Source organism: Scyliorhinus canicula, chromosome 10, assembly GCF_902713615.1.
Source record: "Scyliorhinus canicula chromosome 10, sScyCan1.1, whole genome shotgun sequence".
Classification (NCBI taxonomy): Eukaryota; Metazoa; Chordata; class Chondrichthyes; order Carcharhiniformes; family Scyliorhinidae; genus Scyliorhinus; species Scyliorhinus canicula.
In genome coordinates, this window is record NC_052155.1 from 108745130 (window position 1) to 108758631 (window position 13502).

At 44.9% G+C, this 13502-nt stretch overlaps 1 protein-coding gene across 9 annotated transcripts in view; it reads right to left on the bottom strand.

Moving 5' to 3' along the window:
• Positions 1-13502, bottom strand: part of arfgef1 (ADP-ribosylation factor guanine nucleotide-exchange factor 1 (brefeldin A-inhibited)) — a 280401-nt gene that overhangs the window by 125978 nt on the left and 140921 nt on the right. For all 9 annotated transcript variants that reach the window (XR_005462112.1, XM_038809540.1, XM_038809538.1 and 6 more), the window contains 4 exons: positions 12299-12533; positions 11918-12017; positions 11687-11826; positions 4943-5051 (listed from right to left, as the gene is read on the bottom strand). Coding sequence is in view for 8 of the 9 variants with exons in the window: in XM_038809540.1 (XP_038665468.1) it covers positions 4943-5051; positions 11687-11826; positions 11918-12017; positions 12299-12533 (584 nt within the window). In the remaining variant the exon portion in view is untranslated. The remainder of the gene's footprint in view (positions 1-4942; positions 5052-11686; positions 11827-11917; positions 12018-12298; positions 12534-13502) is intronic.

Here is a 13502-nt window from a genome sequence, read left to right on the forward strand (position 1 = left end):
TCCTATTCATGTATCTGTCAAGACGCCCCTTTAAAGTCACCACTGTTTCTGCTTCCACTACCTCCCCTGGCAGCGAGTTCCAAGCTCCCACCACCCTCTTGATTGATTGATATCTATTGTCACATATACCGAAGTACAGTGAAAAGTATTTTTCTGCGGCCAAGGGAACATACACAGTACGTACATAGTAGACAGAAGAATAATTGACAGAGTGCATTGACAAATGGTACATCGGCAAATAGTGATTGGTTACAGTGTGCAACAAGGGCCAAACAAGCAACACATGAGCAAGAGGAGTTGTGAATAGTGTTCTTACAGGGAACAGATCAGCCCGAGGGAGTCATCGAATCTAGTAACTGTAGGGAAGAAGCTGTTCCTATTTCTGAATGTGCGGGTCTTCAGACTTCTGCATCTTCTGCCTAATGGAAGGGTGTGGAAGAGGGCAAAGCCTGGATGTGAGGGCACTCTGACAATGCTGTCTGCCCTCCTGAGGCAGTGGGAGGTGTAGACAGAATCAATGGCAAGCTTGCAAGGCAAAAAACTTGCCTTGTACATTTCCTTTAAACCTTGCACCTCGCACCTTAAACCTATGTCCCCTAGTAATTGACCCCTCCACCCTGGGAAAAAGCTTCTGACTATACAATCTGTCCAAGCCCCTCATAATCTTGTAGACGTCGATCAGGTAGTCCCTCAACCTACGTCGCTCCAGTGAGAACAAACCAAGTTTCTCCAACCTCTCCTCATGGCTAATGCCTCCATACCAGACAACATCCTGGTAAATCTTTTCTGTACCCTCTCCAAAGCATCCACATGCTTCTGGTAGTGTGGCGACCAGAATTGAACACTATACTCCAAGTGTGACCTAACTAAGGTTCTATAAAGCTGCAACACGACTTGCCAATTTTTAAATTCAATGCCCCAGCTGATGAAGGCAAGCATGCCGTGTCTTCTCGACTATCTTCTCCACCCGTGTTGCCACTTTCAGTGACCTGTAAACTGTACACCCAGATCCCTCTGCTTATCAATACTCTTTAAGGTTTTGCCATTTACTGTATATTCCCCATCTGTATTAGACCTTGCAAAATGCATTACCTCACGTTTATCCCGATTAAACTCCATCTACTCCTGCTCCTAGTTCTTATGTTCTGTATGTATTAGGAAAACTAATGTGAATAAAGACTGGACTTGATGGCCTGCAACTTAGGCTATAAGAAGTGGTTGCTGAGATAACTGTTGGCTACAATCTTCCAAAATACCCTTGACCTGGAAAGGTCCCAGCAATCGGAACATCGTAAATGTAAAGCCTCTATTCAGGAATAGAAAGGAGGGAGTCACAAGACGTTAGCCTAACATCTGACATTGGGAAAACACTGGAATACATTATTAGGAAGTAGTAAAGGAACAGAGTAAAGCCACTCGAGTTTATGAAAGTAAAGTCGTGTTTGGTGGTGGCCACCAGCAAACACATCTTTCCCCTCACTCCCCCTGTCAGCATTTTGCAGGGACCATACTTCTACGTATCCATACATCTTCTCTGTATCTATAGCAGGATTAGGCTATTGAGTTGGATAATCAGCCCTGATCGTGATAAAGGCGGAGCAGGCTCGAAGGGTCAAAGGTCCTCCTCCAATGTTCCTTCTGGGATACCCTGGTCCACTCCTCCAGCATCACCACCTCCACCCCCCACCCCCCAACAACACCTCGCCCACTTCCTACGGTACCTTCCCATGCAATCGCAGAAGGTATAACGCCTGTCCCTTTACCTCCTCCCTGCTCACCGTCCCAGGGCCTAAACACTCTTTTCCAGTGAGGCAGCGTTTCAAGTGCAATTTGGTCTACTGAATTTGCTGCTCTTAATGTGGTCTGCTCTACATTGGAGAGCCTAAACGCAAACTGGGTAACAACTTTGCAGAACACCTTTGGTCCGTCCACAAACGGGATCCAGACTTTCCTGTTGCTTGCCATTTCAACTCAGCGTCCTGCTCTCATTCACACGTCCATCCTTGGCCTGCTGCAATGTCCCAGTGAAGCCCAGCATAAACTGAAGGAACAGCACCTCAACTTCCGATTAAGCAGGTTGCAGCCTTCCAGACTTAACATCGAGTTCAACAACTTCAGACTATGAACTGTCCCCTCCACCTTCACCCCATTTATATTTCTTTTAATTTATTTTCATTTCTTCCATTGATCTGTTTTTCCCTCACCATTGTCTCCCCTCCCCCCATCCCACTTGGGCCATCCTAGTTGCCCTTTGACACCCTGCTCACTTTTATTCTGTCATTCGCATATTGTAATCTCTTTATGTGCCATATCAGCATCCTTCTTAGTCTTAATCACTCCCATTTACATTCCTTTTGTCTTTATGTCGACCGTTGTCAATCTCCACCTATCGCTGGCCCCGATCCAGACCCACCACTCCATGCCCCCATAAGAGTACAAATCTGACTCTATTTCCAGTTCCTGCTCTCCAACTTTGACAAAGAGTCATCCAAATTTGAAACGTTATCTCCCTTCTATCTCCACAGATGCTGTCAGACCTGCTGAGATTGTCCAGTATTTTCTGTTTTTGTTTCACCAGGATGTTGCCTGGGCTGGAGCATTTCAGCTATCAAGAGAGACTGGATAGGCTATGCTGTTTTCCTTGGAGCAGGGAAGGCTGAACGGGGACCTGATTGGGGTGCATAAAATTATGAGGGGCATAGATAGGGTAGATAAGAAGTAACTTTTCCCCTTAGCAGAGGTGACACTAACCAGGGGACATAGATTAACGGTAAGGGGCAGGAGTTTTAGAGGGAGTGTGAGGAAAAAAATGTTGTCATCCAGAAGGTAATGGGAATCTGAACTCACTACCTGGAAGGGAGGCAGAAGCAGGAACCCTCACAACATTTAACAAGAATTTAGATGAGCACCTGAAATGCCATAGCATGCAAAGCTACAGACCATGTGCTGGAAAATGGGATCAGAGTAAATAGGTGTTTGATAACTGGTGCGGACTCAATGGGCCGAAGCGCCTCTTTCCGTGCTGTAAAAACATAACTCTGACTATTACAGGTGCTAGCTTTTTATTTCATATTTTGTTTAAGGAAATATAAATTCCCCAGCACCTGGGTGGGATCTGATCTCATGTCTCTGTGTTATTAGTCCAGGCTTCTGGATTACTAGTTTGGCAACATAACCACTATGTTACTGTGCAATTTGTAAAATTTTTTTAAAAGTAGAGAAAGCAACAACATTACCATTAAACAAGCCTTGTTTAAATTCGGATATTAATCAGAGTAAAAAGCAGAGTAAAGATGATATTTAAAACAAAAAATAAACACGGACATTATATCACAGACGGTACATAAGAAATCGTATCAGAGCTGAGCAGAGTGATAAGTATACAGCCCCTTGAGCCTGCTCTGCCATTCAATAAGATTATAGCTGATCTCATTGCAGCCATAACTCCACTTTCCTCTCTGTACCTATAACCCTCAACTCCCTTGTAGATAAAAAAAATGTGTAGCTCAACCTTGGATATATTCAATGACCCAGCCTCAATAGGTCCATAGATAGAGAATTCCAAAGATTCTCATCCCTCAGAAAAGAATACCTCCTCATTTCTAATTTAAATGTGAGACATCTTATGCAGAAACTATGGTGCTTTGATATAGATTCCCCCATGAAGGAAACATCCCTTCAGAATCTACCTCATCAAGTCCTTCATAATTTTATATGTTTAAACCAGATCACTCACTATTCTAACCTCCAATGAGTTTCAGTCCAATGTTTGCTGATGATTGCACAATGTTCAGTACCATTTGCAACTCCTCAGATGAAGTAGTCTGTGCCCATATGCACCAAGACCTGAGCAACAGTCAAACATTGGACTGTTAAGTGGCAAGTAACATTTGTCCTTAATATTCACTACCTCCACCATAATAATGATAATCCTTTATTGTCTCAAGTATGAAGTTACTGTGAAAAGCCCCAGTCACCACATTCCAGTATCTGTTCGGGGAAGCTGATACGGGAATTGAACCCGCGCTGCTGGCATTGTTCTGCATTACAAACCAGCTGTCTAGCCCACTGAGCTACAGTGGCATCAATATGTATCATGTAGAAGATGCTCTGCAGTAAATCACTAAGGCTCCTTTGACAGTGATATTCGAATCCCACAACCTCAACCACCTGGAAGGATGAAGACCCACAGGAACACCATAACTTGCAGGTTCCCTTCCATGTCCCACACCATCCTAACTTGGAATATCGCTGTTCCTTCACTGTTGCTAGGTCATAATCCTGCAACTCCCTAAAAGCATTAAGCACAAATCTACTCCAGATGAACTGAGGCAGTTCAAAATGAGGGCTCATCTTTTGCAGGGCAATTAGGGATGAGCAACAAATGCCAGCCTTATCAGCAGCGCTCACAGCCCATGAAAGGATAAAAAAATCTGAAGGAGAAAATTAAATTACATTTGTAATAGTCTTTGGCACAATCATACAGTATTTTGCAGTGACTTTAATTGATGAATTTTAAACTTGCTAAGTTCTTAAATCAGATTCTCCAGACACCGTATTGCAATCTACTTTACAGCATCAGAAAATGTCATTAAATCTTGCTGCTCAACTTCCTTGGAATAACATTTTAAGCCTGAAATGCATGTATCCAAGAAACATCGGCTTTCCTTGCATGTGGACGTATTTATTTGAAAGGAGTTTATTCTAAAGACAAAAACATAATTGACTTCTATAAATCTTTTCCACTAGTTTTCCAGAATTCATCTTTGAAATTCATACAAAATTTACCATGTAAAATTCGAGTTAACTGGCAAAATTTAGATTTGATATTGACCTTATTTTGTGCAACAGGTTAATCCAATATCTTCTACTAGCTCGGCCTATAAGTGTGTATAGATTTTAAGATTAAAAGGTTTCTGAGAGGATAAAGCAGTTATCTTACCAAGACTGGTCTGAGAATTTGGATTCACATACAGGTCCTTACTCCATTCCACCATACACTTCAAAATTGAGACCAAGCACTCCAAGCCTTTCTTCCGAAGACTGAGCTCCTTAAAAAAAAGTTTGTATATATCAGATTCTGACAAGAGTAAATCAACGCTTTACATTTTGAATCAACAATTTATGGTGAAATAGATTTCTTCAGTGTACTGTAAGTAATTTATTTATAAGAAACACAATTTTTTCCCCTCCTTTCTCCCACACAACCACTTCATGAATGCCTCAAGGATTCCAACCATGCTGTGATTGTTTGGTTGATAGCCAACTTTGGATGAGGCAGAAATGTTTCCAACTTAGCAATGACAAAATTGAACACATTGTCTTTGACTACTTGCAAAACCGTTGCAACCTAACTTGATTATAGAATTAACAGTGCAGGAGGAGGCCATTCGGCCTATCAAGTCTGCACCAGCCCTTGGAAAGAGAACCCTACATAAGCCCATAACTCCACCCTATCCCCGTATCTCCACCTACCCTTTTTTGGACACTATGGGCATTTTAGCATAGGGAGGAAACCGGAGCACCCGGAGGAAACCCACGCAAACACGGGGAGAAGATGTAGACTCAGCACAGACAATGATCCAAGCCGGGAATCGAACCTGGGACCCTGGAGCTGTGAAACAACTGTGCTAACCACTGAGTTACCATGCTGCCCATTCCCTTTTTCAGTTGCCTTTTAAGGCAGAATCAGGGGCGCAATTCTCCTAAAGGGAGACAAAGTGCCGACGCCGGAGTGAAAACCGGACTGTTTCACTCAGGCGTCGGAGGCCGCTCCTCGCCCCCTATTCTCCCACCCCCAGGGGGCTAGGAGCGGCGGCGCGTCAATTTCGCGCGCCGGGCCTTGGAGCCCGCGTCAAAGCGTCGCCGCCTGAATGACGCGACTGGCGGCGCCTAAATGACATCACCCGCGCATGCGCAGGTTGGCCGGCGCCAACCCGCGCATGCGCAGTTGCCGTCCTCCCCACGGGCGCCCCGCAAGAATGGAGCATTAAACTTGCGGGGTGGCGGAGGGAAAAGAGTGCGTGTTTTAGAGACGCCGGCCTGACGATTCGGTGGGCACCCATCGCGGCCAGACTCCTCCTGAGCACCCTCCAGTGCTCGATCTTCCCCCCTCCCCCCCCCACCACAGGCCCCACATGCAGTGGTCGCGCGCTGTTCACGCCGGCAGCGACCAGGTGTGGTTGGCGCCGGCGTGAACTGGTCGATTAGGCAGGCCGCTCGGCCCATTCGGGCCGGAGAATCACCGCTCGACCGTTAGAAACGGCGACCAGCGATTCTCCGAACGGCCTGTCGTAAAACGCGACACACCGTTTTGGGGGGGTGGGAGATTCGCGTGCGGGTGCCAGGGCGGCGTAGCGTGAATCGCTCGGCACTCCCACGATTCTCCCACCCGGCGTGGGGGTCGGAGAATCGCGCCCCAGATTTTTGTAATCTTATATCTCATGACATGTCTCAGGGCAGCACGGTAGCATAGTGGTTAACACAATTGTTTCACAGCTCCAGGGTCTCAGGTTCGATTTAGCATGGCCAATCTACCTAACCTGCACATCTTTGGGCTGTGGGGGGAAACCGAAGCACCCGGAGGAAACCCACGCAGACACGGGGAGAACGTGCAGACTCCGCACAGACAGTGACCCAGCGGGGAATCGAACCTGGGACCCTGTAGCTGTGAAGCAACTGTGCTAAAGAACAAAGAACAGTACAGCACAGGAACAGGCCCTTCGGCCCTCCAAGCCCGTGCAGACCATGCTACCCGTCGAAACTAAAATCTTCTACACTTCCTGGGTCCGTATCCCTCTATTCCCATTGTATTCATGTGTTTGTCAAGATGCCCCTTAAATGTCACTATCGTCCCTGCTTCCACTAGCTCCTCCGGCAGCGAGTTCCAGGCACCCACTACCCTCTGTGTAAAACACTTGCCTCGTATATCTCCTCTAAACCTTGCCCCTTGCACCTTAAACCTATGCCCCCTAGTAATTGACCCCTCTACCCTGGGGAAAAGCCTCTGACTATCCACTCTGTCTATGCCCCTCATAATTTTGTAGACCTCTATCAGGTCACCCCTCAACCTCCGTCATTCCAGTGAGAACAAACTGAGTTTATTCAACCGCTCCTCATAGCTAATGCCCTCCATACCAGACAACATCCTGGTAAATCTCTTCTGCACCCTCTCTAAAGCCTCCACATCCTTCTGGTAGTGTGGCAACCAGAATTGAACACTATACTCCAAGTGTGACCTAACTAAGGTTCTATACAGCTTGCTACTCTCTGCCTTCTATGACCTAGCCAGTTCTGTATCCACCTTGCCAGCTCACCCCTGATACCGTGTGACTTCACCTTTTGTACCAGTCTACCATGAGTGACCTTGTCAAAGGCCTTACTGAAGTCCATATAGACAACATCCACTGCCCTACCTGCATCAATCATCGTTGTGACCGCTTCGAAAAACTCTATCAAGTTAGTGAGACACGACCTTCCCTTCACAAAACCATGCTGCCTCTCACCAATACATCCATTTGCTTCCAAATGGGAGTAGATCCTGTCTTGAAGAATTCTCTCCAGTAATTTCCCTACCACTGACGCAAGGCTCACCGCCCTGTAGTTCCAGTGATACCGTGCTGCCCTATAAATAACCAACTCCTAGAAAATGTACTTCTAAATAATGCATTGATCAGGTCCATCACATGTTACATTTGTTTGCTTTCCCCTCTGTGATGTACCTTTTGTTGACTACATAAAGGCACCATATAATTATTTTTGTTGTTACACTAAACGTGGTGGAAAACTCCTCAAACAATTTCGTAGCAGTTACAGACAGTGAAAAAAAAACCTCACAGAATATTTACAGTCTACTACCAAAAGCATTTGGTCAAATTATTAACCTGCGCATTTTGCCGCAGAACTACTTTATATGAACGAACATGACAATTATTTTGGGGGATAAATATTACCATGCTATCCTTTTCTTATCCCATCAGATCTAAAGGAGGTGGTAGAATAGTGGAATTGTCACTGGACTAATAAATCCAAAAACCCAGGGTAATGCTCTGGAATCCCGCCACTGCAGATAGTGAAATTTGAATTCAATAAAAAAAAATTAAAAATTGGGAATTCCAAGTCTAATAATGACCATGAAACCATTGTCGACTGTCGAAAAACCCACCTGATTCACTAATGTCCTTTAGGGAAGGAAATATGCAGTCCTTACCTGGTCTGACCTACATGTGACTCCTGACCCACAACAATGTGGGTGACTCTTAACTGCTCTCTCAAGGGCAATTAAGTATGGGCAATAAATGCTGGCTCGTCAGTGATGCCCACGTCCCATGAACGAATAATTAAAAAAAAGGTTAACTGTATTTTTGAATATTCCTGCACTGGTTTGAAGCTGTTCTCTTCAGTTCAGGAATAGGATTTGCTCCTTGACTGTACTGATATAATTTCACCTGCTGTACTGAGTGCAGAACATGAAGGTGATGCACATGGAGATTTAGATCAGGCATTGTCAAACTCGGGGGCGTGACCTGCGGGTGGGTATCGGGAGGGTCGCCGAGCAGTCCATCGCGGCGCTCCCGATCGCGCAAATCTGCGCGCAACAGCTGGCTGTTAATAACGCCAGCTGCAAGCAGTCTTCAAAATGGCCACGAACATGTAAAAAAAATGCTGCCGCACTGCGCATGCGTGCCAGATGATCGGTGCGCATGTGCAAAACTATGTACATGCGTGCCAATGATCGGGCGCGCATGCGCTGCAGCTGCTTTTTTTTTAAAACGGTCGCAGCTTTTTGTTTTACAAGTTCGGGGGTTTTTATTCATTTCATTCATTTTTTTTTCCATTTATTTTATTCATTTTATTATTTTTTCCAAGTTCCGGTGGGGGGGGGGGGGGGGGGAGGAGGTTTATTTGAGAAAGGTTTACAGGAAAAAAATGCAGAACTTTGGGCATATGGAGACTCCATACTTTCCGACACCGGAAGGCTTCACCTTCATCCAACAGGTTTGGGCAGCACGGTAGCTCAAGTGGATAGCACTGTGGCTTCACAGCACCAGGGTCCAAGGTTCGATTCCCTGCTGCGTCACTGTCTGTGTGGAGTCTGCACTGTAGCCACCTGGGGTGGCCACTGTCCAACACAAAATGGAAGATTGCAAGGAATGCAGGGAAAATGGACATGTTGTAAAGCAAGCAGCTTGCAAAGCGCTTGGGACGGCTGCAGAAACCAGTTTTGACTGCTGCTGAAACAAGACAGCACTGTGAAAAGAAACCAGTTAACATACTAATGAGGCGATACCGGGCGATCCCCAGATACAATGGAAACAAGTTAAACACAGATCGATACATTGAATGGAAGGCCAGACCTTTCGATGCCAGAGAAGCCCAAAACAATAAGTCCCAAGAACTGCCCCAGTAACCGAGGAACTGCCCCATGATTGGGCGATTCAAATATATCGATTGGGAAGAGACCCAATCGATTCCAAGCAGGTAAGGGAGTCCGCCCAAAGGGGCGTGGATCCCCTGGGACCTATAAAAGACAGGTCCCACACATGGTTCAGTCTTCTGATCCAGCCCTCCAGCCCTTCTCTCTCTTTGACCAACACTCCTCCGTGGACCAGCTTTTGCCAAGAAGATCTCGAACGAGAGAGAGGAGAGGATTCGGACAGCAGCCGCCAACAAGTAAGTGCCTCACAACGATCGCTACCAGGGATAGGCACTCCTGACCCCTTTTAACTGATAGTAACCTGAAGTCTGCAGACCAGAGCAGAGCAAGAGGCCTTGTTCCCTGACCCAGCAGTTCCTTCGAGATAAGTATTAGTTTATTTAGCGGTAGGAATAAGTTTAATCCTTTTAGCGTGTGCATGGGTAGTTATTATAATTGTATTATAATAAACTCAGTTGTTTGAACTTACTAATTGGTGTATGGTTTTATTGCTTTGAACTTCACCTTGAAGCTTGTGGCGGTGTCTTAATGACACCTGGCAACTCCAGAGCTAAGTACAGAAACAGAGCCAAATTGAGTGTTAAGCACACTCACGCAGAACGACCAACAGCACGTTCTCCCCGTGTCTGCGTGGGTTTCCTCCGGGTGCTCCAGTTTCCTCCCACAGTCCAAAGACGTGCAGGGTAGGTGGATTGGCCATGATAAATTGCCCTTAGTGACCAAAAAGGTTAGGAGGGGTTATTGGGTTACAGGGATAGGGTGGAAGTGAGGGCTTAAGTGGGTCGGTGCAGACTCGATGGGCCGAATGGCCTCCTTCTGCACTGTATGTTCTATGTTTCATTGGAGGAGGGGTACGTGGGTCGCGAAGGCCGGCTGGCTGGTAAAAATGGGTCCCCGGAAAAACGTTTGAAAAACACTGATTTAGATGACCAATGAATATTTGTCATTAGAGCAGGCCACTATTATGCATACTGCTCCCTATTTAACTTCGAATAGAGGAAAGCCCTATAAAATTCAAAGCAGGTGATCTGCTGGGACTCGAGTACAAACCCCACATCAAAAACTCCCATACTTATGCCCCACGGCATCCAAAGACTGAGCATAAAAAACATTGAATAGCTTATCCAAGGAGATTTTAGGCACAGTGGCTGCTGCTTTCGAAGAAGAAAGGACATGCTTTCAAAGATGCTGGAGAAATTAGAATCACAGACACAGCCAGGATAGACAGTTGTATCTTCTGGGCACGTACCAGCCTCCCCGAACAGGCGCTGGAATGTGGCGACTAGGGGCTTTTCACAGTAACTTAATTTGAAGCCTCCTTGTGACAATAAGCGATTTTCATTTTCATTTCATTTTCAATGTTGAAAAATGTATCACCAAGGAGAACTACCAGTTTTGGCTGTCAAGTTCAGGCAGCCTTGCAAACACTCCTGTCAATCAACTTGTTTCAAGGGTAACACGGTAGCATGGTGGTTAGCATAAAATGCTTCACAGCTCCAGGGTCCCAGGTTCGATTCCTGGCTGGGTCACTGTCTGTGCGGAGTCTGCACATCCTCCCCGTGTGTGCGTGGGTTTCCTCCGGGTGCTCCGGTTTCCTCCCACAGTCCAAAGATGTGCGGGTTAGGTGGATTGGCCAGGCTAAATTGCCGTTAGTGTCCTAAAAAATAATAAGGTTAATGGGGGTTGTTGGGTTACTGGGATAGGTATACGTGGGCTTGAGTAGGGTGATCATTGCTCGGCACAACATCGAGGGCCGAAGGGCCTGTTCTGTGCTGTACTGTTCTAAGTCTAAGAAACTGTTCCAATCAAGTTCCACTAGAATGTAGGACTTGCTAACTTAGGCCAAGCTAACTCCAGTAAGTAGAAACATACAGTGCAGAAGGAGGCCATTCAGCCCATCGAGTCTGCACAAACCCACTTAAGCCCTCACTTCCACCCTGTCCCCGTAACCCAATAACCCCTCCTAAACCTTTTTGGTCACTATGGGCAATTTATCATGGCCAATCCACCTAACCTGCACATCTTTGGACTGTGGGAGTAAACCGGAGCACCCTGAGGAAACCCACGCAGACACGGGGAGAACGTGCAGACTCCGCACAGACAGTGACCCAGCGGGGAATCGAACCTGGGGCCCTGGCGCTGTGAAGCCAGTGCTATCCACTTGTGCTACCGTGCTACCATGATGTTTCTTATGTTCTACTGTAATGCAGTCACCCTTAGTTTATATATGAAGTATGGTTTTCACAGTACCTGCACAGGTGTCATCCCCAGCTCATGACCACCCCGACCTTGGGCTATCTTGGACAAGTCATTCACCAGTCTTTCAAAGATGTTAGCAGCATTTAAGTCACAATCGTAATTTACATAAATGTCCACCACACTTTGAGCATCTGCAAATTCAATGAAGATTAATTAAAATGATTGATATATTTATTGAAATTCCTCAATAATTACCTCAAAAGTAAGCAAAGATATTAATACCTGCACATATTCTGGTCAATGTCTGAATTACCATCCATTTGTGATCAAATGAACTTGTAGAAGTTTCCAAAATATAAAGAAAGATTTCTTTGAAGAATACCTAAAGTAAAAATGTGAATGTTACAGTATTGGCATCAAACCAAAGAGCGGAAAAAACATGCAAATTTTGTATTTAACTAATGCAGATAAAATTTGGGTAACCAAACCAGTTAAAATCCTACCATGCTAATGTAGTTTGTGTGTTATAATAGCATGAGTTATGAGATATTTGTATAATGTGCTGTTTTCAGCAACATTAAGGACAAGAGTTTGTGCCGAGGTCAAATTGTTCGTCGACAAGGTTTTAACCTCATGATAAAACTGTCGAAGTTAACACTTTACCTCAATCTGCATCTTAAGATGGGTCTTAAAGTTTGACAAGAGAGTGAGGAAGATGGAAAGTGACAACTCAAATACTTCTGGCACTGAAGAGACACCATTTTTTGATAAAGCCACACAAAGATACTGTTTTATTGCATTGATGAACATCTCATTTGTTCGAAAAATTGGTCCAGCATTTTGCAGAATCGAAAGAAGAAGCTGCAGTGAAAGGATCTTTGAACGTAATTCGTGAGACCTAGAAGCAAAATTGGTAGAAGTTAAATTGAGCCCTTTTTTGAAGGCACAGATCAAAATGGTAACCTCATTAAATATTCATAAATTGACAGAACTATTACATCACAATTTTTATTACAAATGATGTTTTAAAAAAACCCCCAGCAATTTCCTATCCTTCTAAATAAAACAAAATAAAGTTAGATACAAGTTACTCTTTGGAGGTTTGGTCCAAAACGAAGGTGCAGCCATCCAGATTCTGGAAATACGATCGAACATATTCTCCAAAAATACATGATTTTGGATATAGTGATCATTCACAATTCTTACTTCCATTCAAGTTGTTTTCACAATTTCAATGCTTAACCCATATCTGTCCCTTCTGATTGAAGTTTGGCTATGTTGAAGAAAAATGAACAATTATTTTTTTTCTGGTCTGAATTTCGGTTTATGCTGGACTCGGGGCACCACTATAATTACAGTACAGGTCATTTGATGTATTATGTTTGTGCAGCTCTTTGCTCGAGCAATCCACGGCCTTCTCTCCCCATAGCTCTGCATCTAACCTTTCTTTAAATATTCATTAGAATGTCACTGAAACATGGAATAGCTTCTACATCAACTAAGGACAGAGGTGAGGCATTCCATCTTCCAACAATTCACCACATAAAAATATATTATTTTCCAATTAAGGGGCAATTTTTAGTGTGGTCAATCCATCTACCCTGCACATCTTTGGGTTGCGGGGATGAGACCCACGCAGACATACCCCATAGCTATTTAATTTCTTATTTTATTTCTGAAAAAAAAGAGACATGCTGTTGAGGCTTTTCATTTTGTACTATTCCATGCTGATGTGCTGCCAGGTAGGTACCCCATGCAAACCAGTGGCTGGCGGAACATATCAACCAGCGCATCCCGTCAGCTGTTCACAAAAGGCAGAGTACTGACTGTACCAGTGTTTGCAAAACTCGGAACACAAAGTCTGAAG